At 50.2% G+C, this 25,846-nt stretch overlaps 1 protein-coding gene across 2 annotated transcripts in view; it reads left to right on the plus strand.

Moving 5' to 3' along the window:
* Nucleotides 1-25,846, plus strand: part of ZC3H3 (zinc finger CCCH-type containing 3) — a 156,715-nt gene that overhangs the window by 103,953 nt on the left and 26,916 nt on the right. The window contains exons 6-9 of one of the 2 annotated variants that reach the window (XM_061447606.1): nucleotides 10,778-10,862; nucleotides 13,559-13,714; nucleotides 17,180-17,249; nucleotides 24,405-24,536. In XM_061447606.1, coding sequence (XP_061303590.1) covers nucleotides 10,778-10,862; nucleotides 13,559-13,714; nucleotides 17,180-17,249; nucleotides 24,405-24,536 — 443 coding nt within the window. The remainder of the gene's footprint in view (nucleotides 1-10,777; nucleotides 10,863-13,558; nucleotides 13,715-17,179; nucleotides 17,250-24,404; nucleotides 24,537-25,846) is intronic. The other variant, XM_061447607.1, reaches the window with a different exon arrangement.

Here is a 25,846-nt window from a genome sequence, read left to right on the forward strand (position 1 = left end):
TCATGAGTGTGCATCCATATGGCTTGTTTAGATGTCTGTGACCCTACCTGCGAGCTGTTAAATCCTTGGCTTTGGTGCTGTGTCTGGAAGAGGATGCGCAAGGATCAGCCTTTGGAAACATGGAAAATAAGGCCATAAAGTGAGCTCAGGGGTTTGTAGACCAAGCAAATCCTGGTGTCAGCAATGCTGGACTTGTCCAAGAGCTTTCCTAACATCAGTGGGATTTTCCAAAATGACTGGATCAGGATAATCAGCTACACAAACTCAACCTGAGGGGGATTCTGCCATAAGCACCATGCCCCAGCATTGAAGCTGTCACCAACAGCAGCAGACATCTTGCTGGAGTGCAAGAAAAGGGGTGAACCCCCCAGAATGTGGACAGGAAAGATTTTAGATGGAGCAGCTCTGGTTTTGGGGCAAGTTTCAGGGCAGTGTTGAATCACTGGGAGGAGCCCAGGGGAGAAGTGATGGCTGGAAGAGTGGAAGGCCTGGGTCCGTGCAATCTGAAGAGGAGGAGATAGAGGGGCTTCATGTCTCCAGGGTCATGAAGAGCTGCTGAGCAGAGGATGTCTTCTCCGTGGCCAGGTGGAGCAGCCAAAACCCACAGGGCTTAAACAGTTGCAGGAAGGGTTCATAGAATCATAGAATAGTTTGGGTTGGAAGGGACCTTAAAGATTATGTAGTCCAATGTGGCAGGGACACCTTCCACTAGACAAGGTTCCTCAAAGCTCCATCCAACCTGACCTTGAACATGGCCAGGGATAGAACACCTACAGCTTCCTTGGGCAGCCTGTTCCAGTGTTTACCACTCTCACAGGGAAGAACTTCTTCCTTATATCCAGCCTGAACCTCCTCTGTTTCAGTTTGAACCCATCACCCCTTGTCCTGTCGCTACAGTCCCTGATGAAGAGTCCCTCTCCAGCAGCCTTGTAGCCCCCTTCAGACACTGGAAGCTGCTCTGAGGTCTCCATGCAGCTTCTCTTCTCCAGGCTGAACAGTCCCAATGTTCTCAGCCTGGCTCCATAGGTCTTATTTTGCTGTACTCTCCTTCCCCTGCCACGCAGTACGTTGGGTTTGTAACCATAACACCCAAGTAGCTGGCGTGTGTCAGTATTCTTATGTCACCTTTCAACTCTAGCCATAACTCATCCATCCTCCAAGGATGGAGTCAACAGATACCACGGTCTCTTGCTTTATGATAACTAGGTCTGGTCTATCAGCTCTACCCATAACTCATCCACCTTCACAAGGATGGATTCCACAGATATCACTGTCTCTTGCCTTACAATAACTGGGGCTGGCAGGGTGGAAGATTTGTGTGTGCTCATCGCCTCTGGACCTTCACGCATTTATTCAACGCTCAGTGTTTGCAGCACTTGACAAAGTTTATCTAAAGACCAAAACAGCAGCTTTTCCTTTCCCTTCGAGTGCCAGACTCTGTGTTTGGGGGAGCAGAGAGATGGGAAGCGCTGCTGACAGTTTAATAGCATGGTGTTCCTTACAGTGAGTTATAATTCTGCTCTTTGCCTGAATTTATTGGGTCAGTGTTTTGTCTCTTCATCGCCTGACTACACCAAGAAATGTGATGCTGGTTGTGCCTGGATCCATCAAATGGGCTGATCCATCCACGCTGTTGCTCTGTCTCCAACAAGTGATTTACTGATGGATGTTGGTGGGGAGTTAAAACTTGGTCTTGGGGATGCAGCTCCTGCAGCCATGTGCTCTGTCAGAGTCAATTGGAGTCAATCGGAGTCAATCCTGGGGCTTCCAGGAGTGATAAAGGAACTCATCCATCTCCCAGAGCAAGAAGAGCAGGAGTTTTGCCATGGCTCATCCTCAACCCACTTTATTGCTGGTGGCATGGAGGACGCCTGGCTGGGAACAGGGAAAGCATCACTGCAGACCCAGGATAAGCTTCTGAAGGCGGTTTTGGTATAAAGAAGCTCTCTGAAGAGGTTCATGGTGAATAATGTGGCTGCTGCATCCCTGGCAGTGCTCAAGTCCAGGTTGGACAGGGCTTGGAACAAGCTGTTCTAGTGGAAGGGGTCCCTGCTCGTGGCAGGGGTTTTGCACTGGATGAGCTTTAAGGTTCTTTCCAACCCAAACCATCCTGGCAATCTGTGATTCTGTAGCTCCACACTTGAGCAAGGATGGAAAAGGCTCAGAAGAAAACACGTAGCTCCAAACACAGAGCTCAGAAATCCGCTTCTAATCCCTGTGCAGGATGAAGATGCAGGATCAACATGGAAAAGCTCTTTCCCTTTGGGATAACTGGTATTTCTGCAATGATATATTTCTCAGTTATTAGCAAATAGGTGTGGAAAGCATTTGATACGTTGCAATTAATTAAGCAGGCGGAATAAATTGCTTTCTCCACTCACAATGAGCATTTGCCTCATTTCTTGCTACAGCTGCTAAGACGCGCGTCAGACTCTTGAGGAATTGCCGTGAAATTGGGGGAAGAAGCAGAAGGTCCTGACAATGTAGTGCTTCACAAAGGAATTCCAAAGGGGAACTGAAACAGCACAGCCCTGTGCAAGACTGAAAGCAGCAGAAACCAAATTAAGGGTTGACATTGGCCAGGAAAAGAGCCTTGACCCTAATCAAGGCACCAGCCACCACTGCTGCAGTGAGAGGTATTGCACACCCTGAGCTGGGGCTGGCTCCAAGGGTGTTTTGACAGTCTCCAGGCTGATCTCCGTGGATGAATCCTCTCCTGCCCTTCCTCATCCTCCAGTGAGGTTTTACCTGCTGGGAGCATGCAGGAGCCTGGTGGGATGAAAGGCTGGTGGCTTTGGGGACACTGATGTTGCTGGGCTTCACCTGCTGGGGTGCTGGGGACTGGAGTGGTAGGACAAGGGGTGATGGGTTCAAAGTGAAACAGGGGAAGTTCAGGTTGGAGATAAGGAAGAAGCTCTTCCCTGTGAGGGTGCTGAGGTGCTGGCACAGGGTGCCCAGAGAAGCTGTGGCTGCCCCATCCCTGGCAGTGTTCAAGGCCAGGTTGGACACAGGGGCTTGGAGCAAGCTGCTCTAGTGGAAGGTGTCCGTGCCCATGGCAGGGGTTGGAACTGAACGAGCTTTAAGGTCCCTTCCAACCCAAACCATTCCAGGATTCTATGATTTCAAATGCAGAGGGAGAGCTCCACACTGGGCGAAAGGAGGAGGAGGATCACTGTGGCACAGGGAAATGCACTCTCAGCTCCTTGTTTACCAACTCATTTTAGAAGTGCTGAGCACCACAGAAATGCACTTTCCACTTTGCAAGGATGATGAAGTGCTCAGCACCAGCGCTGGCTCCCCACGGCTGAGGGCTTGTGTGAACCATGCTCCCTCCTCTGAGCTGCTCAGTTTCTTGGAAAGGAAAGGATGGTTAAGACTGGAACATTTCCATCACCCGTCCTCTGCTTGGTGGCACTCTTAATGCTCGCTACGTCTTTAATGTAGGTGTCCAAGCAGGAATTAGGCAGCAAAACACCTTGAATGTGTTGGGACCAAGTGGTGGAGGGTTAAGGAAGAAGTAGGTGGAGGAGAGGCCAGCACAAGGTGTGAGAACAGTGGAAACAGGAGTGTTGCATTCCTCAGCTTTCAGCTAGTTTTGGTGTTGCTTGTGCTGGGGCCCACTTGTGCTCAGCCCCTTTGAGTGGTATTCCTTGGGTTTAGGAATGCTCAATCCCTTATCCTTCTTGAACTCAATCACTTGGCCCCCTTTGAGCTCAGTCCTTGTCTTTGGGATTGCTTAATCCCTAGACCCCTTCAATCCTAATCTGTTGCCTGTAGGATTACTCAATCCCTTATCCCCTTTTGAGTTCAGTTTCTTGGTTTGGGGATCGCTATATCCCTTGATCCCTTCAATCTCAATCTCTTGCCTCTGGGATTACTCAGTCTCTTACCCCTTCTGAGCTCAATTCTGTGGTCCCTTCAGTCTTGATGCCTTGTCATTAAGACTGCAGAAACCCTGGGTTTCTTCAGTCTCAATCCATTGCTTTTGGGATTGCTCAGTCTCTTGACCCTTTTGAGCTCAATCCCTTGGCTTCTTCAAGCTCAGTCCCTTGTCTTTGGGATTGCTCGATCCCTTGGGCCCTTCATGTTCAATCCCATGGCTTTGGGGTTGCTCAGTCGCGTACTCTTCTTGAGCTCAGTCCTTTGGCCCCTCTCAGCTCAATCCCTTGTCTTTGGGATTGCTCAATTCCCCCAAACCCTTCAATCTTAATCTCTTCCCCTCTTGAATTAAATCCTTTGGCTCATTTCAGCTCAATCCCTTGTCTTTAGGACTGCAGAATCCCCTACCCCTTTTGAGCCCAATTCCATGGGGCTTCAGTCTCAATGCCTTGTCTTTGGATTGCTGAATCCTTTGGCCCCTCCAGTCTCAATCCCTTGTTTTTGGGATTACTCATCCCCTTCCCCCTTTAGAGCTCAATCCCTTGCTTTTGGGATCGCTCAATCCCTTGGTCCCTCTACAGCTCAATTCAGTCCCGGGTTGCAGACAGGGACTTGCGCTCCTTGAGGAGTACCACTGGGTGCAGCACTGGTGTTGACCAGAGCTTGCATAGCTCGGGAGATGTTCCATAACATCACTCTGGGCTCCTTGCAGTCATACGCTCGTACAGCATCAAACCCAGAGCATGCTTCATTAATCGATGTTGCTTCACTATGGGTTCAAACTGAAACAGGGGAAGTTCAGGTTAGATAGAAAGAAGTTCTTTACTGTGAGAGTTCTGAGGTGCTGGCACAGGGTGCCCAGAGAAGTGGTGAATGTTCCATCGCTGGCAGTGTTCAAGGCCAGCTTGGACAGAGCCTTGGGTGACATGGTCTAGTGTGAGGTGTCCCTGCCCATGGCAGGGGGCTGGAACTGGATGATCTTCAGGTCCTTTCCAACCCAAGCCATTCTGTGATTCTGTGGTTAAAGCACTTGTGACTTCCTGGCCCAGGGGCAGGCCCATTCCTGTTTGAAGCTGGGATGGCATCAGGCAGGAGGGCACGAAAAGCTCCACTCCTGCAGTGACAGCTCATCCCTTCCTTTGCCGTTACCTTCTAAAGAGTGAGGGCTCCTGCTGTCTGGTGAGTGAAATAAATCCCCCCCAAGCTGCTGATGCTGATCATCCAAAACACTGGAACCCACTCAAATGAAGAGTAATTAAAGAAATAAATTTCCCTGAGCTGTGCCGGCCTCCAAAGGTTTTGGTTCAGCAGGAAAGGGAAGGGGAGCCTCACAAAATGAATCGCTCGGCTCTTGCCGAAGTAGGCTGCGTGCACCACGGAGCAAAGCAGGGATACAGTGGGACCTGTTAAAGGAGGTGTTGGTTAAAGGAAGGCTTTTCCTGTGTGGCAGGTCATGTTGAAGCAGGATGAGCACAAGGGCAAAATCCAGTCTCTCGAGGAGTGAATAGTAACAGGAAGATGGGATAACCCTGTTATGGTCATCTCCAAGTTGAAGTGCTTGTCAGTAGAGCTGATCCCTGACTGCTGTCACAAAACCCTGGTTGTTTCCCTCCTTGAGTAAGAATTCCATAAATTATCCTTGATTTTGGGCAGTTGAACCAGGTGGGCAGCAATGGGCTTGATGCTGGATGGTATTTTAATGGTGCTGTCACAGTTGGGCTTGTTCATCCTGGAGAAGGCTACAGGAGACCTTAGAGCAGCTCCAGTGCCTAAAGGGGCTGCAGGAAACCTGGAGAGGGGCTTTGGACAAGGGCCTGTAGGGACAGGCCAAGGGGAATGGCTTTAACCTGCCAGAGGGGAGACTGAGCTGAGCTCTTAGGCAGAAGCTCTTCCTTGTGAGGGTGCTGAGGCACTGGCACAGGGTGCCCAGAGAAGCTGTGGCTGCCCCATCCCTGGCAGTGTTCAAGGCCAGGTTGGATACAGGGGCTTGGAGCACCCTGCTCTAGTGGAAGGTGTCCCTGCCCATGGCAAGGGTTGGAGCTGGATGAGCTTTAAGGTCCCTTCCAACACAAACCATTCCATGATTCCATGATCCTCACCCCATATCTGCAACTTCTCCCTCTTTTTAGGCTATTTCAGTTTTCTACGGCTTTTCTACCATATAAAATATAAATTACTGGATAAGATGTGCAAACGGAGCTTTCCACATGATGAGCCCCTGGTCCTTGAGCTGTGCCCTAGGAGCAATAAAGTCCTTCCTAAATAATTAAGCAGGTAATAATTAACATGTTCCCTCTGTGCAGTATTTACAGCCTGGTTTTAATGCAGAGGAAAAGTTCAAGCATCCTTTTTGGTAGGTTTTTTGTTGCAGCACAAGCCCTTGGGCAAAGTGGGGCTGAGCAGGGGTGTTGGAGCTGGATGGAAGCATCCCAATCCCTGCATGGGCACATTGGAAAGCTTCAAATGTTGCTCTAGAGCATGGTTTCCAGGCTTCCAAGGCAAATCCTTGCCAACCTTTCCCAGGAGGAGAAGGACCAGGATGCAGAAGATGGACCCTTTAGAGCCTTGAGCTGTGCTTTGTGGCTATGGGTGGATGGGAAAGGGTCCTTATCAACGTATGGCTGTTAGTTTTAAGCATTTTAATGGTTGTGGAGCCTTTGACAGGGATAAATTCTGTCTCTTCCCTTTTCCATCAAAAGGCAATCCCAGGCACAGGTTGGGTGGAGAAGTGATTCCGAGCAGCCCCGAGGAGAAGGACTTGGAGGTGTTCATTGGTGGAAGCTCCCCATGACCCGGCTTCAGCATGCACTTGAGCCCAGAACCCCCCCATGTGCTGGGCTGCACCCCTAGAGCATGCGCAGAAGCTCAGGGAGGGGATCCTGCCCCTCTGCTGCAGGACGGGGAGACCTGAGAGCAGCTCCAGTGCCTAAAGGGGCTGCAGCAAACCTGGAGAGGGGCTTTGGACAAGGGCCTGTAGGGACAGGCCAAGGGGAATAGCTTTAACCTGCCCGAGGGGAGACTGAGATGAGCTCTTAGGCAGAAGCTCTTCCCTGTGAGGGTGCTGAGGCGCTGGCACAGGGTGCCCAGAGAAGCTGTGGCTGCCCCATCTCTGGCAGTATTCAAGGCCAGGTTGGACCCAGGGGCTTGGAGCAAGCTGCTCTAGTAGAAGGTGTCCCTGCCCATGGCAGGGGGTTGGAACTGGATGATCTTAAGGTCCTTTCCCACTGAAACCATTCCATGATTCCATGATTCTCTACAAGCTGTAATTTCAAGCGAGACACACGCTGCAGGCAGCACCGTGGGACCGCTTGGCTGTGGATTCCTTTAGAGGAGCAAGAAAGAAAGGAATCAGGCTGCAGCCCCCGCTATTAATCATAGCTGTAATCATGCATTTAATGAACATGACAGCTCCTGCTCCCTCCGGAGGGACGCGTTGAGTCTCGCGCCTGGGGTTTAGGTACAGCAATCACTTCTCACCGCTCGCGCTTGAGAACACCCCGAGCCGCCGGAGCAGCCAGCGTCAGGTTGGGATGATGCATTGAGAGGAAGAAGCCCGTTTGCACGGGCTGTGTATTTCCTTACAGATGATGCGCTTCAAACCGACTTAAATCATTAAGAAAGGGGGGAAAAAAGAGGAGGAAAAAACACCTGTCCCTTAGGCAGGGTATAAAATATCCAGCCTGACACCGCCGTGCTGGGTGTAATCACTTCAAAAGCCCTTAATGTGCACTTCTTGATGCTCTCCCCAGCAGCTCTTCGTTTTCCCTGCTTTTTTTTTTCCCTCCCCCTGTTGTTCCCACTGCCATGGAGTGTGCACAGGGGAGGAACTTGCCATGGCACTTCTTTACATCTCTGCAGTGAGGGACTTGTGTAATATAGACGAAGATACGGGTCGTGCGCAATGATCCGACAGCATCACTGCATCCCGACGTTCACACTCACCCCAGTTGGAGAGTAACTGGGGAGGAAAATGGGACAGTTTTGTGTCTGGCATCTGTCCTGCAAAGTAAAATCATGTCTGGACCAATGGAGGCTCCCGGAGTCAACCGCTCTGGGCATCCTTTTGGCTTCTTGTTTAATATACTCCAACTTGCTGCAATTTCAGCTTCTAAGTTTTTAAGTCCACCCTTATCCAGTTCCCTGGTGTGTTGCTCAGCCCCAGTTTCACCCCAGTTTTGGATTGCTTTGATAATATAGACACTGTATTATTTGAATCACCACTGCCTGCAAAATATCGGATGCTTTGCATTTAGTAATGAAAAGCTCTTGGTGATGGCACTAAGTGAGCATCCAAAGTTGGTACCCACTGTAAATACCCAAACTTGGGTTCTCCTTAAACATCTGAGCCATCAAACTGCGTCTCCTCCATCTTCCCCTGTGCTGCTGGGATGCTCACAGAGCCCTGCTTGTATTGAAACTGATTTTTACACGATACAAAAGCTTCTAAAAATACTCCCCCATAAATCCCAATCGACGGCACAAGGTTTAATTACGGAGCTTCTTATCCAGCAGCGTGAGGCAGGCACTGGGTTGTCTCCTCCTGGGTAAATATTGAGGTGCTTTTCTAATGGTTCAGAGAGGATTTGCATGCAGGGTGAGCAATTAGGGGGTGGATGAAGGGTTTCTTTGCCAGCTGCCAGCCTGATGCTTTGCCAGGCATGGTCGGCAGCCCTGGACAGATGCATCCAACCCAGATTCTGCTGTGGATGGGACCGGCTCTCAGGTGGTTAAACTGCCTCCAGGCTGCGAGTTAATTCACAGCAAGAGGTGTAATAGGAGATGAGCATCACTTGTCCATGTGTAATAACATAACTTCTTGCCAGAAGATAAAATCTGGGCAAAAGCCACCCCAGACATCATGCTGTGGATATATTTTTGCTATCTATAAATGAAAAACCAGTGGCGTGATGCTGTTGCAACCTTTATTTCTTTACTTACCTATTTATTCCTTTAGTGATTTACCCTTTCTGGCCAGGATGTGCTTGTCAGGCTGCTTTAACTGAAAGGATGGCACACAAGCAGGGAGCGTGTCTGTCCCCAAGAGTCTGCTTTTATGTGAGGTATTAAATATTCAGGGACACTGTCTGCTGCCCTGGAGAGCAGCTCCTGGTATAGCCCATCCTGCTGAGCTTGCTTTAAGGAGCATTAAGCATAACAGCAGAGGGCAGAGGGATGCTCTGTTCCTACACTAATGGTTGGACTTTAATTTGGGTCTTTCCCCTGCATGGAATGGTTTGGGTTGGAAGGGACCTTAAAGCTCATCCAGCTCCAACCCCTTGCCACGGGCAGGGGCACCTTCCACTAGAGCAGCTTGCTCCAAGCCCCTGTGTCCAACCTGACCTTGAACACTGCCAGGGATGGGGCAGCCACGGCTTCCTTGGTTCAGTTGGGTGGTCAACCTTGGTAGCCTCAGCGACATCCTCACTAAGAGATGCTCAGTGGCATCTTCAGAGCAACCCAACATTGATGTCTATTTATTTTAGCACTGAAAAGATGCTCTTATATAGCATCATTGAATCACAGAATGGTTTGGGTTGAAAAAGACCTTAGGATCATCCAGTTCCAACCCCCTGCCATGGGCAGGGACACCTCACACTAGACCATGTCACCCAAAGCTCTGTCCAAGCTGGCCTTGAACACTGCCAGGGATGGAGCATTCACAACTTTACCAAATCATTTACCACTTCTTTAGAGCAAAGAAGCTCTGAAATGAGGGGGAAGCTGAAAGGAAGAGATGCAAAATACCCCTCAGCAGTGCCTCCGACGCCCGGTTAACACTCAACACGCTCACATCAAGCTCGAGCGAGCTTGCCGCAAGCTTCAACGCGCTTACCAGTGAGTTACACAGAGTTTACTCCATGCCTCTGATCGACAGGCGTGTGCCACCCGCTCCCGCATCGCCGGTGCTTTGAGTAGCAGAGGGAACAGATGGGGCTTTGCCGCCGGCGGCAGCCCGAGTGACAGCTCGCGCGTGGGGAGAGCGCGCTGCCGCTCGATCAAATTCCACTCCTTCACTTCCCAACACGCCCGGGCTGGCAGGTGAGTGACTGAGCCACCTGGAAAACCGGGAGCCAGCCTTTGTTTGCAGCTCGTTCTTTTCCGCCCCGCTCAAGGACGGTTTAATTACGTGAGCGCATGTAGCCGACACAGCAACTGGGTTTCCCCAGCCAAGCCAAGCCAAGCTGAGCGTGGAAGTGATAGGAAAAGCATGGGGGTTGTGCAGAGGGGGGGTGTTGGCGTGTTTAGGTGCTGAGGGGAAAGGTTCCTGTTGTGTTTGGAGCTGGGAAGGAGACTTTTTGCTGTGGTTGGTGTGTTGGTGCCAGCGGTGTGGTCCAGAAAGAGCATCCTCAGCCGTCTGGGCTCTGAGAGCTTCTTGCTTAGGGTTAAGGTCATAAGATCATAGTACCATTTAATACTTTGGGTTGGAAGGGACTTTTGAAGGTCATCTAGTCCAACCCTTCTGTAATGAGCTGGGACATGTTCAACTAGATCAGGTTGCTCACAGCCTCATCCAACCTGACCTCGACTGTCCAAGGGATGGGGAACCTACGACCTGTCTAAGCAACCTGTTCCAGTGTCTCTTCACCCTCATCATAAAGACTTTCTTTCTTATATCCAGCCTTAATCTCCCTCCTTTTAGTTTAAAACCATGACCCCTTACCCTGTCATTCCAGACCGTACTAAAAAGACTGTCCCCAACTTTCTTCTCAGCCCCTATGAAAGGCTGCAAGGGCTTCCTGAAGCCTTCTCTTCTCCATGCAGAACCACCCCAACTCTCAGCCGTTCCTCACAGCAGAGGTGTCCTATCCCTCTGATCACTTTATGGACCGAAGATACTGAGAACTGCATGAAATGCATTGATTCTGACCAAATGATCTCTGTTTTCCTCTGTTTCCAGCAGGGAGGTTGCAGTGTACACCCGGTGCTGGCTTCTCTCCATCCAGCTGCCTGAACAGATCAGCCACGAGCCGATACATCGCCAGGTCTGTACTTATGGGGAGGAGCAACATGCTCCCCCTCCTAATGCTGCCTGTGATTTATGCTTGGGAGGGTGTTGGAAGCTTGAGATGCTGCTATTTAAGTGGCTGTTTATTCACTGGAGCTCTGGTCGCTGCTTTTCCCCAGCCTCTGCTCTGAGGTGGTTGTAAGCTCAGCAGAAAGCCATGGTTTCTGCTTGGGAGGCTCTTTGAAAGGTTCTCAATGCATAGAAACACCTTCCTGTGAGCAAAGAATTCCAAATCCTACTTAGAAAGTCCCTTTTTAAACCAATCATATTGTTCTCAAGGGGGATTTGGGTTTTTTTTGAAGTCCATCCCAATTTAACCCAGCAAACGTGGAGGTTTTCCTTCTCTTTTTCCCTTCCAGAAAGTGGGAATTTGCCACATGGAAAGCACCTTGTATAGAAGAATGATGTTATGCTGCTGGTGTTCAAAGCCCTGCTGCCTTTCTCATTCCATTCTTGTGTTGTGCTACACATAGTGCAACACATCCTCATGTCTTTGAGTATGAGCATTTGCAGACAAGTCCTTCTTAACTGCAGCAGACTAAATGTGGTGGTTCCAGATGTCCATATACAGACACAATGCCAGATTCTAGCTGTATTTTATCTAACCTGAACATCCCCTGTTTCAGTCTGAACCCATCACCCCTTGTCCTATCACTCCAGTCCCTGATGAAGAGTCCCTCCCCAGCATCCTTGTAGCCTCCTTCAGACACTGGAAGCTGCTCTGAGGTCTCCACACAGCTTCTCTTCTCCAGCCTGAACAGCCCCAATGTTCTCAGCCTGTCTCCATACAGGAGGTGCTCCAGGCCCTGCTCGTCCTCATGGCCTCCTCTAGACTTGCTTCAAGAGCTCCATGTCCTTCTTATGTTGAGGACACCAGAAGTGTACACAGTGCTGCAAGTGGGGTCTCAACGAGAGCAGAGTAGAGGGGCAGGAGCACCTCCTTCAGTATGGTATCATACCATATTGTGGCTTTCTTTGCCTTAGCCTTTTAACCACCTCAAGTACGAAGAAGCAATAAGTGATGGAGCTTTGTGTCACCCCCAGGCCATTTATGATGAAAGAGGTGGTGGCATTTCTAATGCTGAAACAGGGCTTTCACATTCAGTGTTTTGGCTGTGTAAAGTTTTCTTCTCATTGCATTTTAACTCAAGAACTGCAGACAACCAATAATAATAGAGGTAAAAATGTGCAGTCACCTGTAAATACATTGCTTAAGCAAATATCTGTCATGGGTAATGCTACTTTGAACCTTAGACCTGTGTTTCTCACACCAGGAGGACCAAGACTTTGGAAATACATACATATTATATACATATATCAACAATTTTCTATATCAGTATTAATCCTTAATCCCTAGGGAATCAATGCATATAACTACCCAGAGAACCTGAGTGGCTTCATCTGTCCCCATCCAGAGCACTGTGTCCTCTGCAAACCTGAGTTGACCGTCATGTATCATCTGATTATGTACTCCAAGAGATCAAATCTGCTCTCTCTAGTGTTGCATTCAGCCTATCTCATCACTTCCCCTCTTCCTCCTGGTCTCATGCCTCTCTATAGCTGCTGGGTGATTACCTCTCCAGCTGGAAGCTCGTGGAAAACGTGTGCTAAGCACATTTGATATCCTTCAGGAACTTCTAGTGGTACCAGGCAATTAACAGCAACTTCTTCTGGTACTTGGTATTAACCTTGTGTTCCACTGGCTATCCTGTTGGCTGTTTGCCACTTAAAGGACTTGAATAGCAGCAGGTCAGCTGGCAGGGACACGTGCAGAAGTGCCCTCAAAGTTGCTTGATGTTTGCATCCTGTGCTGCACGAGACCAGCATGGGAGAAGATGGGTTTTGCCTCACAGGGTTCCCCAGAACCGCAGGAAGCTCTCTCCATATTCATAGAATCATAGGAGAGAATCATGGTTATGGGGGTGGGAAGGGATCTCTGGAGATGCTGTCCTTCCTCTTGCTCCAGAAGACCCAACCCCCTGCCATGGGCAGGGACACCTTCCACTAGAGCAGGGTGCTCCAAGCCCCTGTGTCCAACCTGGCCTTGAGCACTGCCAGGGATGGGGCAGCCACAGCTTCTCTGGGCACCCTGTGCCAGCGCCTCAGCACCCTCACAGGGAAGAGCTTCTGCCTAAGAGCTCATCTCAGTCTCCCCTCGGGCAGGTTAAAGCCATTCCCCTTGGCCTGGCCCTACAGGCCCTTGTCCAAAGCCCCTCTCCAGCTTTCCTGCAGCCCCTTCAGGCAGTGGAGCTGCTCTAAGGTCTCCCCTTCAGGAGCCTTCTCTTCTCCAGGCTGCCCCAGCCCAGCTCTCTCAGCCTGGCTCCAAAGCAGAGCTGCTCCAGCCCTCGCAGCATCTCAGTGGCCTCCTCTGGCCTCACTCCAACAGCTCCACGTCCCTATTGCGCTGCTGCCCCAGAGCTGGATCAGGACTGCAGGAGGGGTCTCCCCAGGGCGCAGCAGAGGGGGAGAATCCCTTCCCTAACCTGCTGCTCATGCTTCATGGCAAAGTTGGCTGAAAATAAGACCTAACAGCTTATGGCCCAGCAGGTGCTTCCTGAATATCTCACTCTTTCTTCAAAGGGAACTTGGGCTCCTCTGTGTTGTTGAAGTGTCTTCTCTATGTCATTGTTGTGTTGAACACGTTACCTGACCCTGTCTCTCTTTCCTTTTCAGCCGTGCTGTTCAGCGGAGTTTGGCCATCATCCGTCAAGCCAAGCAGAAGAAAAAGAAGAAGGAGTACTGTATGTACTACAACCGCTTCGGCAAGTGTAACCGGGGGGACAGCTGCCCCTACATCCATGATCCAGACAAGGTGGCCGTCTGCACCAGGTATGGATGGACCCAGCAACATCATGCTTTGATCCATCATTGTAGACTAAGCCATTGGTTGGCTTTGGTGTTTGCTCATAGAACCATCGAATCATGGAATCAACCAGGTTGGAAAAGCCCTTTAAGCTCATCCAGTCCAACCGTTCCCCAGCCCTGCCAAGGCCACCACTGACCCATGGCACTGAGGCCTCGTCTCCATGGTGTGTGAACACTTGCAGGGCTGGTAACTGCAGCCCTGCCCTGGGCAGCCTGTTCCAATGCCTGAGCACCCTCTGGGGAAGGAATTGCTCCTCAGCTCCATCTAAACCTCCCTGGTGCAGCTTGAGGCCATTATCTGGGATATTCCTTGGGGAAACAACCAGACAATGGAGATGTAAGACCACGAGGATAGCTGGTCTGGGTCAAGCCTAGGGTCTACCCAACACTTGGGTTGGCAGGTACCTATAGGAGGAGGACAGGACAAGGCAGACAGAGAAGGGCTCTTTCTCTTCGCTGGCACTAGAGCTTCTGGCAGTGAAGCCCTGCAGCCTTGCTAAGGTTTGTCTTTCAATTGCTAGAGGTTGCTACCAAACCATCGAGTAATAGTTCATAGTTCTTCTTTTGGGTGAATTTACTTTGTCCTTTAACACGTGGTATTTATGGCAGTGGGTTGCACAACTGAATTATGGACTGCATGGAAAGTGTTTCCTCACTGCTCAACTACTGTGCTGGGTTCCTCCTCACTGGTAGTCATGGAGAAGGAGTGATTGCCTTCTAGGCATCAGTTACAGCTATGTCGTCCTCTCTTCCCTGTCCAAACTTCCCAAATTGGAGAATGATGGTCTGTTCAATCTTTTCTGGTAATTTTACCCTAAATTTAGCCATCATTTTACATGTATCAATGCCAATAAAGCAACACACCACCAGCCTCCAGGTTAAATAACACAGTTTGGTTGTTCTGCACGGCCTGTAGGGATTACAGAAATTATTTCACATTTTGGAGATGGATACCATTCATTCATTCATGCATTCATTCAATGGTTATGGTTGGAAAGGACCTTAAGATCATCCAGTTGCAACACATGCCACGGGCAGGGACACCTCACACTAGACCATAACACCCAAGGCTCTGTCCAGTCTGGCCTTGAACACTGCCAGGGATGGAGCATTCACAATTTCCCTGGGCAGCCCATTCCAGCGCCTCACCACCCTCACAGTAAAGAACTTCTTCCTTATCTCCAACCTGAACTTCCCCTGTTTCAGTTTGAACCCATCACCCCTTGTCCTATCGCTACTGTCCCTAATGAAGAGTCCCTCTCCAGCATCCTTGCAGCCCCCTTCAGACACTGGAAGCTGCTCTGAGGTCTTCATGCAGCTTCTCTTCTCCAGGCTCAACAGCCCCAATGTTCTCAGCCTCTCTCCATACAGGAGGTGCTCCAGCCCCTGAGCATCCTTGTGGCCTCCTCTGCACTTGCTCCAAGATCTCCATGTCCTATCACCAGCACCTTTAAGTAACCTCCCCTAGCATAGTCCAGAAGCTCTAAAATTATTCAAAACTCAGAGCAGTGTTTTAAGAATTAGCAATAAAATCCTAAAAATTCTTAATGAGAATAATTGTCCTTAGTGATGTACTCACTGCTCTGAGGTTGAGGATGCCATCAGGGGTTGCCAGGTGGAATGCAGAACCTAAACCATATAACCAGTTCTCAAAGAGACCATCTGACATGAATGATTTTATGAGTCCTGGGTAATACCTGATGCAGATACTGGAGCAGTGCAGATGTGATTGACTTAAGAGCCTGCACTGACCATATAGTAGGTGATTTCTTCTAGCAGCGCTTCTCAGATCCATGCAGCAGGTTTGAATCCTTCAGCCTGTGTCTCTTTGCAGCTACAAGGCTTGATAATATATTACAGGAGAGCTGATCCATGGTGCCAGCTCATTGTTCCTGCCTAACACTTGATTAAACTGCATTCTATGTCATTTAAAAAGTGAGGAAAAGCCAACTCTACCGATGAACATCTTGAGTCATTTCTCTGTGCAAGTGCTCCCATGCTGGAATCATTTGGAGTTTGCACAAAGCTCGATGGGAGATCACAGAGGAGGGAAAGGTGATTATTGGGGTTTCAACTGGTTTCTTATTCTCTTATAACACATCCTTATGAGCATGGAGATGGTTATGTCCTAGGTATCTGGTCAGGTTTACTTCTTGTGACAAAGAGGACAAGGGATGCAAGCCACTGAGTCCTCACTTTGAATCATAGAATGGTTTGGGTTGGCAAGGACCCATCCAGTTCCAAACCCCTGCCATGAGCAGGGACACCTTCCACTAGAGCTGGGTGCTCCAAGCCCTGTCCAACCTGGCCTTGAACACTACCAGGGATAGGACAGCCACAACTTCCCTGTTCAACCTCTGCAAGTGTCCCACCACCCTCATAATAAAGAACTAATGTCTAATCTAAATCTCCCCTCTCTCAGAATCCCTTTCTCTTCTTATGTTGGTGACCAAAGCTGCTTTTGGGCTTTGCTCCTTGCATACTTTAGGAATTCCTGGACCTTGAGGTCTTTTGAGTCTCCATCCTGCCCCATTTCAGTGGATCACTAGAGGACAACACTGATTTTCTCCCAGTCCTTTGTCTCTTTACCCTGGTGCCTTCTAGCTCCAGCCCTCTTCTTTAGTTTGAGATTATCATCTCTTTATTTTTCTCAGTCTGCTTTTGATTTAAGGTGTCCTTTAACTTGCAGACCTGGGTGTTTTGAGGAGGTGCACGTAGCTATGCTGTGATCACAGTCTGCAAACCTTGTCATCAAGCTGGTTTTCCCACCTATATTTTCCCCATTTTATACTTTGTTCAACTCAGTTCTATTTGATTTTTAATGGATCTCTCCATGCTCATCTCTAAATTTACCCAGATTTATAAATAAAGCATATTCTGTGCTCCACAACCTCCCATACCCCTGGAGTCTCCTTCTGGGGGGTTCAGACCAGCACTGTCCCCATGATAACATGTACTTTATTCTGCTGTCACATTGGTAGCTCGTAGAAAAACTTCTGAGTCCAAACATCTTCATGTCCTTTGGGATCTTGGTTGTGTCCCTGTCCCTTCACCTCCTGGTTGTTGGCCACACACACTTGGAGGTCCTCCTTGTGGTTTATCCAGCATCTGGTGTCATCGGGGCTCTAGGAAGGACCTTTCTTCTTAAGAGAGCATCAACTCTGAACCTCGGGCCTTGTTCTACCTACAAATGAGCTGCCAAATACAATGAAAGAACAAAATCTATCAGGAAGCATCAACTGCTCTTCCAACAAGAAGGACCTTTAGCATTTTAGGGCATGATATGGGCTTTAACAGCAACCTTGGCAGCAGTTGTGTTTATGGCCTTGGGTACACCTGGTAATGGAGCAAGGCAGATGCTTGGTGTTTAAAACCATGTTCTTTGTGATCCATCTCGTGCTCAACCCTCTCCTTCTGGTGTCTCTGCAGGTTTCTCCGTGGCACTTGCAAGAAGACGGATGGGACCTGTTCCTTTTCCCACAAGGTGTCCAAGGACAAGGTCTGTATGGGCTTCCCAAGGAGCGTGGTGTGGCTGTATGAGCGAGCGGACACTGGTGGTTGTAGGGAAGTCCACCTCATTGAGTTTGCTTGCCAGGCTGTTGAGGCTCATGATGGACTTTTCATCAGGGACTGTAGCAACAGGACAAGGGGTGATGGGTTCAAACTGAAACAGGGGAAGTTCAGGTTGGAGATAAGGAAGAAGTTCTTTACTGTGAGGGTGCTGAGGCACAGGAACAGGCTGCCTAAGGAAGTGGTAAATGCTCCATCCCTGGCAGTGTTCAAGGCCAGGTTGGACACAGGGGCTTGGAGCAAGCTGCTCTAGTGGAAGGTGTCTGTGCCCGTGGAAGGGGTTGGAACTGGATGGTCCTTTCCAACCCAAGTCATTCTGTGAGTCTGTGATGGGGTTGTGAGAGAAAAGAGGGTCTCTTCAACTGGCGTGGTGGTTGAATACTTGAATGCATGCTGTGCATTGATACGTGAGTGTTATACATGGATGCATTAAGCAGCAGATTGGAAACGAGGGCACTCGCGTTGGGTAACGTGTGTTGGGTTAAGGAGTGTTTAAACTTCAAGTATCCAAGAGAAGGAGCGCAGGAACAGCGTTTAGTTGTGTCTAAACCTTAGCTACCTCTGTAAGATCACCCTTCCTTCTAAATAACCCTGTGCTAGCATTGCAGGAGGATGTTTTAACATCCAAGAACTTGGAGGTATAAATTAACGTCTCTAAGAAGCCAAGCAGTGAAACCAAGTGGCAAAACAGCTTCTGAGTTCATCGTGGGTTTCAACCCTCTTGATGTATTTGAGGGTCTGCAGTTTTATTACATGGAGCAAGGTGGAAAAATAATTAGGTTTGCTTTTAGTGATTGTCAGTTGGTGATTTAACAGCTGAAGCTCCATTCAGCAGCTGGATCTCCAGTTGGATGTAGCTTTAGAGACCTCAAGTGTTGAAGCTGGTGCTGAAGGTTAAGTGTAGCTGCGGGTCCTGAGCTGGGATGTGCTCCAGGCACCTGTTTATGTTCAGCTTTATGGGATGGATGTGGAGGATCATTTCTCTGCTACAAAGGATCACCCAGACAACAGCAGTGAGGTTAATCCCACCAGGGTATTGAAACCCCAACCAGTGTCACTGTGACCTGCTCTGCTGTCGGGATGAGATAGAATCCTCAAATCATAGAATAGCTAGGGTCAGAAAGGACCTCAAGATCACCCAGTTCCAACCTCCCTGCCATGGGCAGGGACACCTCACACTAGACCATGTCACCCAAGGCTCTGTCCAAGCTGGCCTTGAACACTGCCAGGGATGGAGCATTCACAGCTTCCCTGGGCAAGCCATTCCAGCGCCTCAGCACCCTCACAATAAAGAATTTCATCCTTATATCCAGTCTAAACTTCCCCTGTTTCAGTTTGAACCCATCACCCCTTGTATCACTCCAGTCCCTGATGAAGAGTCTCTCTCCAGCATCCTTGTAGCCCCCTTCAGACACTGGAAGCTGCTCCGAGGTCTCCACACAGCTTCTCTTCTCCAGGCTCAACAGCCCCAATGTTCTCAGCCTGTCTCCATACAGGAGGTGCTCCAGCCCCTGATCATCCTTGTGGCCTCCTCTGCACTTGCTCCAACAGCTCCATGTCCTTTTTATGTCGAGGACACCAGAACTGCACACAGTGCCGCAAGTGGGGTCTCACAAGAGTAGAGTAGAGGGGCAGGATCACCTCCTTCAACCTGCTGGTCACGCTCCTTTTGATGCAGCCCCAGATACGGTTGGTTATTGGGCTGCAAGCACACACAGAAGCCAGCTCACGTTAAGTTTCTCATCAATCAACACCCCCAAGTCCTTCTCCACAGGGCCAGAAAGCGGGATGCAAACAAGGACCAGTTTACCCAGAGAAGCCTGTAAGGCTCAGCCCTTCATTGTGTCACTCAAGGAGTCTGTAGCCTCCCTTGGCTGTATTTCTGGTGTCATTTGTCAGAGCTTTCATAGCTGGGCCTGGGGCATGGCAGGGACTGGAGCTTGCCTGGTTCTGGAAGTGCTGCTTTGAATTACTCATGCTTTGGTTTATTTAACCTGTGCCCTGTGAACTGTCATTATGACACCTTCTTCTCCCCGCTCTCAGACGTCACCATCCTCCATTCCCCATCCACAGCATCATGGAGGTAAGAGAATAATACGATGGTTTGTGTTGGAAGGGACCTTAAAGCTCATCCAGTTCCAACCCCCTGCCCTGGGCAGGGACACCTTCCATTAGAGCAGGGTGCTCCAAGCCCTGTCTAGCCTGGCCTTGAGCACTGCCAGGGATGGAGCAATTCCATTGCAACTATAAGGATGGGGTAATTACAGTGCAATTAGTGACCTGTAAAGGAATTATCCCATGGGACATGAGGTCTCATCAGGGTCTGGGACAACACCTTGTTCAGCAGCACTTGCCTTCAGGAGCACAGTTCTCTTGTCTTCTCTTCCCTCTGTTTGCCTGAGGCACGTTCCTTGTCAGCAGGGAGCTCATAAGTTATCCTGGCAGTGAGCAGAGCTGCTCTGAACCAGCCACAAAGCACCAGATGGTTTTTACATGTATTTCTCTTCAGAGTCACTTAATCACGAGTATATAAAATAGAGAAGGTAGGCTGGGGACAGCTGTACTCCCTGCCTCGTGGCGTGTCAGAGGAGGGATGGGGATGAGAATTGATAGAAGGGAAAAAGGCCGGTTTGCTTTTTTCCCTTCCTATAACAGATAGTTAGACTTCAGAAATGAAGAAGCCAGGAAAGAAGAAAGCTTTGCAAGGGGGACTGGCTGTTGGGAGTGAATATGGGGCCAGTGACCTCTTGTTCAGCCTGGAGAAGGCTGCAGGGAGAGCTTAAAGCAGCTCCCAGTGCCCCAAGGGGCTACAGGAAACCTGGAGAGGGGCTTGGGACAAGGGCCTGTAGGGACAGGCCAAGGGGAATGGCTTTAACCTGCCAGAGGGGAGACTGAGATGAGCTCTTAGGCAGAAGCTCTTCCCTGTGAGGGTGCTGAGGCGCTGGCACAGGGTGCCCAGAGAAGCTGTGGCCGCCCCATCCGTGGTTCAGGGCCAACCAGTCTGTGATCCTATGGCTCTTTTCACCTGAGTGAAGGAGGATGAGGCACCCCAGGGGCGGTTCAGAGATCTCTCCACTCACCACCTTGTCATCAGCACAGGCTGGAAGAGGAACAGCCTCTTCTGTGGAGTTCAAGCTTGTTTCAGGGTGATTTATGGCTGCGGGGATGCTGCTACCCAAAGCGAGTGGCTGCTTTGCTCTTCGACTCCTGGACTCCCTGTTAACCCGGGTGATCGCTAGCAAAGGTGGTGTTAGTCTCATTTATCAGCAGAGGAGGAAGGCAGGTGAAGTTGCTAAGTAGAGATAATACCCTGTTTTCCCTCCCCCTTCTGTGTTTTGGGAGTAGATCCCACCTCTTCCTGGGATGAGGGATTGGAAGGGTGGCTTGGTTTTGGCTGAGTTGGGGTTGTAATGCGATGAATGGTATTGTTATGGTGGTTAATGGTGATGTGGTGTCACTTGTGGTTTGGGGGGTCCCCAGTTCTGCTGATGCCCCATTAGTTGACTCTCAGAACTTTGTGGTTATGGGGGGGACACCCCATAAGCTCCTTATCACAGAAGCTTCAGGTTATTGTTGTGTATCCCACCTCAGTGGGAAGTCCCTGGGGATGCAGCCCTGTATCCAGTCCACAGGGTGAAGGACCAAGGTCTTGCAGGGCTTAGCTATTGGTTTGAGGACAAAACTCTTGCTCAACCTTGGGACCATCCCGTGCCTCAGTTTCCCTGATGAAAAGCGGGGACAATCCCTCTGTTTTCTATGGGAAAGCTGCATGGGTTCAGCTTTCCTGTACTTGCTTTTCCCCATCTTTGCTCCAAGCAGAGGATGGTCTGTGGCATATGAGTGTGCTCCAGATGGGCACAGATCTTTGCAGATGCTTTCAAAATCCACACTGCTCCCCTGGCAATGGAAAAAGGAGCCTGGAGGAGAGGGAAAGCTGGTGGTTGTGGAATTCTGCTCCGCAGAGGATGCAGGACAGAGCCCTCAGGATCCATCAGTGATCATAGAATCACAGAATGCTTTGGGTTGGAAAGGACCTTAAGATCATCCAGTTCCAACCCCTGCCATGGGCAGGGACCCCTTCCACTAGAGCAGCTTGCTCCAAGCCCCTGTGTCCAACCTGGCCTTGAACCCTGCCAGGGATGGGGCAGCCCCAGCTTCTCTGGGCACTCTGTGCCAGCGCCTCAGCACCCTCACAGGGAAGAGCTTCTGGCTTGTATCCAACCTGAACCTCCCCTGTTTCAGTCTGAACCCATCACCCCTTGTCCTATCACTCCAGTCCCTGATGAAGAGTCCCTCTCCAGCAGCCTTGTAGCCCCCTTCAGACACTGGAAGCTGCTCTGAGGTCTCCACACAGCTTCTCTTCTCCAGGCTGAGCAGCCCCAATGTTCTCAGCCTGTCTCCATACAGGAGGTGCTCCAGCCCCTTAGCATCCTCGTGGCCTCCTCTGGACTCGCTCTGGATGGAGCATTCACCACTTCCTTGGCAAAGGGGATTTCTCTGTGACGGGGCTGATCCACCAGCACCTCCCAGTGATTGAGGGACACCAGTAAATGTGAATGAAAGGGTTTGTGAGTGAAGGTTAGCGAGAGGCTAAGACCGGGGCACCCGCCCGCTGCTGCTACAACAGCTTTTCCCCTTGAGGAACTCGCAAAGAATCAGCATTTTTCTCCCTAATAGAGCTTCAAAACTCTGTTGTGAGCAATTTGGAGCTTCACGTGGAGTTTCGGGTTCATTAGCTGCTGCCTCCAAAGCGTGTTCGGAGTCAAAAGCTGTCTAATACGGACGCCCCGCACCACTGCCTTGAATTAATGTTATTGTTATTTGTGTGGACGTAGTGGGGTGCAAACAAGGTTAATTGAAATGAGAGTGCTGCTTCCTCTTGATAATGGCTCGGGCTTGACAGCGAGGAGGAGTTGAGGTTTGTAGCAGAGCTGCCTTTATTACCCCTTTTTATTAGAGCTAATTTGGGCTCTAGATCAAAAACTACATTAAGGGAATCATTTACGGTCACACCACCAGCACCAAACCCAGATAGCCCCCGAGCCCTGTCCTTTATGTTAATGCCTGCAGTTAAAAGACAATTAAAAATAAACTCTTCTCTTTTAAAGCACCCTTTGTTTTCTTTCCTCTCGGCTTCCCTCTCGATCTCTCTTTGCTTGGAATGAAGCAAATGAGTTCAAACCCTAATGTGCCCTTCAGGGAAAAAGGGATTGTTTCCCGATAGCCTCCACTGGGCTCATTGCAGGATTGTAAATATTAGTTTGGGGTTGCTCAAACTGCTGGGATTGAGATGCTACCGGTGAGCAGAGGGAGGGATGCAGGACCGAGCAGGAAGGGAATCCAGCATGTAGGCAAGCAGCAAGGGATTAAACAGGAGGAGCCGGACCACCGCGATGGCTTCGGGAAGCGCATGATCCCGTCAGCAGCTGCCTTGTTGGGTTGGGAAGTTGTCTGTGGTAGCCAGTGAGTTAAAGATGCTGGGATGTCACAGCAGGCTGGTAATCTGTTTTTAATTGTAACAGCTGCCGGAAGGTGAAGTTTGTGCTTGGAGGACGAGGAGGATCCTTCCTCGGTTGCTTTTGCTATCCACATCGGCTGTTGTGATGCTAAAGCTTCAGGAGAAGGGCTTTGCTCTGTCAGTTTAACCACTCTCTTCCTTGACTGCTTGCAGCAGGATGCCAGGGTCTCCTCCTCCTTTCCTTCCCTCCTGGAGCATCCTTCCTGCAGCATCCCTTATGAAGCACACAGGGACAAGCATCGTGACATCGCTTGAAGCCCTTGGTCTGATGCAGCCCCCCCTTAAATGCTTGTAGAGGTGGAAACACTTCCCCCTTCCTAGGACCCACCTTTGGGAGCCTTTCTCTAACCACATGCTCTGGATCCTGCAGCAGCTCCATATCCATGGAATTGCCAAATAGAGGGGGCACCCCCAGGATGCTGGTTTGGCCTTTGCATTGGCCAGAACAAGCTTAATAAGCAAAGTGCAAGATCCTGCACCTGGGTTGGGGCAATCCCAGGCACAGCAACAGGTTGATGTCCCCAACATAAGAAAGACATGGAGCTGTTGGAGCAAGTCCAGAGGAGGCCACGAGGATGAGCAGGAGCTGGAGCACCTCCTGTATGGAGCCAGGTTGAGAACATTGGGGCTGTTCAGCCTGGAGAAGAGAAGCTGCGTGGAGACCTCAGAGCAGCTTCCAGTGTCTGAAGGGGGCTACAAGGATGCTGGGGAGGGACTCTTCATCAGGGACTGCAGTGATAGGACAAGGGGTGATGGGTTCAAAGTGAAACAGGGGAAGTTCAGGTTGGAGATAAGGAAGAAGCTCTTCCCTGTGAGGGTGCCCAGAGAAGCTGTGGCTGCCCCATCCCTGGCAGTGTTCAAGGCCAGGTTGGACACAGGGGCTTGGAGCAAGCTGCTCTAGTGTGAGGTGTCCCTGCCCGTGTCAGGGGTTGGAAGTGAATGATCTTATGGTCTTTTCCAACCCAAACCATTCCATGATTCTATGATTAACCTGCTGTGAGTGCAGCCAAGCTGCTGTGAGGCCTGCACTGCTGTTCCTATCACAGCCACTGCCTCATCTCATGGGAAGGGTGTTCTCCATCCTCAGCCATGCAACCGTGAGCTTGGCTTAATGCCTTTTGCCATCAAGGAGCCCTGGCAGCAGTCACTCCTGCTCTTCAAGGTTAGTTGGGAGGGTATCAGCAGCAGATGAATCTGCTCCATGCATCCTTGTGGTAACAGGGTTTATTACCATTCCCCCATCGTTTCCTTGTGCTGTGCAGAGGAAGTTTTCTTTCTGGTGCCAGTTTCATGTCTTCTACCCTGTCTCCAACATCCTGAAGGATGCTAAGGCGAGCGTGTTCACCCCCTGTGTATATATACACTGGGACCATGTAATGTCGGGGGGCTGTGTTGTATCGAGACCAATAAAAAAAGGTAAAAATTCCTCTGGGATCAATGAATGGCAAAAAGCACATATTTGTTTTACACATGGCACTGTCATATTTCAGTTCTGGGTGTTGGAATGGTTCCTAATCATGAACTGGGGGGAGCTCTGATGGGGTTTCTCATCCTCTGCCCTTGCAGATGCCAGTGTGCTCCTACTTCTTGAAGGGGATCTGCAGCAACAGCAACTGCCCCTACAGCCACGTCTACGTGTCCAGGAAGGCAGAAGTGTGCCAGGATTTCCTCAAAGGCTATTGTCCCATGGGAGAAAAGGTAAGGAGGGAACCAGCTCTTGGGCTTCTGGGATGGATGCTCCTTTGCTGAAGCCACCAGCTGTTTTCCGCACGAGCTACAGCACCAAAGGGAGCCATAGAGCTGGAAGCTGCTGAATACCTGGATGTGATGAACAGCAGTCCTGTGCCTTCCCAAAGGGTTCTGGGCAGGGAGAAAAAGAAGGAAATGAATGAGAAGCTGCAGCTTGCAAACGTTGTGCTGGTGTTTCCTTAGGAAAAGCCTCCCTGGGGTTGTCCGTGTTACCGGTGCCTGAGCTGATAGCCCCTGTCCTGGGAACTGCTCAGTTAAATAGATGAGAAGGGAAGGAAAAGGCTTCTGAATCCCTGTTTTGCATCCTAAACCCACAGATATTAATGCTGATTCTGCGCTCTGGCTCTGTGATAGATTAAAACTTGAGCCTTAGATCTTGTGGCTCAGTCTTAGCAGCAAGATCACCCCTCCTCACCGAGCCTCCAGCAGCTGAACCTCAGTCTCTGCCTAGTTATCTACCTGCGGGCTTTATGGTCCTCCAGGTCCCGAGGGTCCTCTGGTTTACATCAATGCTTTGAAGTCCTACATAGACTTAATGTGCACCCTGAGTAGACTTGCAGCCTTGTCTGTCAGCTTATGGTACTCTGCATGGCACACAGAGCTTGAAAGAGAGCAGCTTTCCTGGAGCAGGGTATGGTTTTGCTTAGACCTGCTGCTCGTGGAGGTTTCTAACTCCCCTGTGATTTCAGCTGCTTTTTACCAGGGAGGTTTGATGGGATGAGCATTTGGATGCATGGATCCATGTGCTGCTCTGGGCTGGAGCCTGAAGGGCTCTTCTCCTTTTCTTCATCCCTGTAGCTCTTGTTTACAGAGGTTCAACCCAGCAAATGAAGCTCAGCACCCATCTCTGTGGTGTCGTCATGCAGTCACCAGGCTGTCCTAGAAACCAAATGCAATGGTGGATGGTGCCTTTTGAAAGCAAATCCATCCTTCCAAGGGCCACGGTGATGCTGCGAGGGCTGGAGCAGCTCTGCTCTGGAGCCAGGATGAGAGAGTTGGGCTGGGGCAGCCTGGAGAAGAGAAGGCTCCTTAAAGGGAGACCTTAGAGCAGCTCCAGTGCCTAAAGGGGCTGCAGGAAACCTGGAGAGGGGCTTGGGACAAGGGCCTGTAGGGACAGGCCAAGGGGAATGGCTTTAACCTGCCAGAGGGGAGACTGAGATGAGCTCTTAGGCAGAAGCTCTTCCCTGTGAGGGTGCTGAGGCGCTGGCACAGGGTGTCCAGAGAAGCTGTGGCTGCCCCATCCCTGGCAGTGCTCAAGG

Source organism: Pezoporus flaviventris, unplaced genomic scaffold (genome assembly GCF_033815535.1).
Source record: "Pezoporus flaviventris isolate CSIRO_AGI_PZ_B2104156 unplaced genomic scaffold, CSIRO_AGI_Pfla_v1 ptg000007l, whole genome shotgun sequence".
Lineage (NCBI taxonomy): Eukaryota > Metazoa > Chordata > Aves > Psittaciformes > Psittacidae > Pezoporus > Pezoporus flaviventris.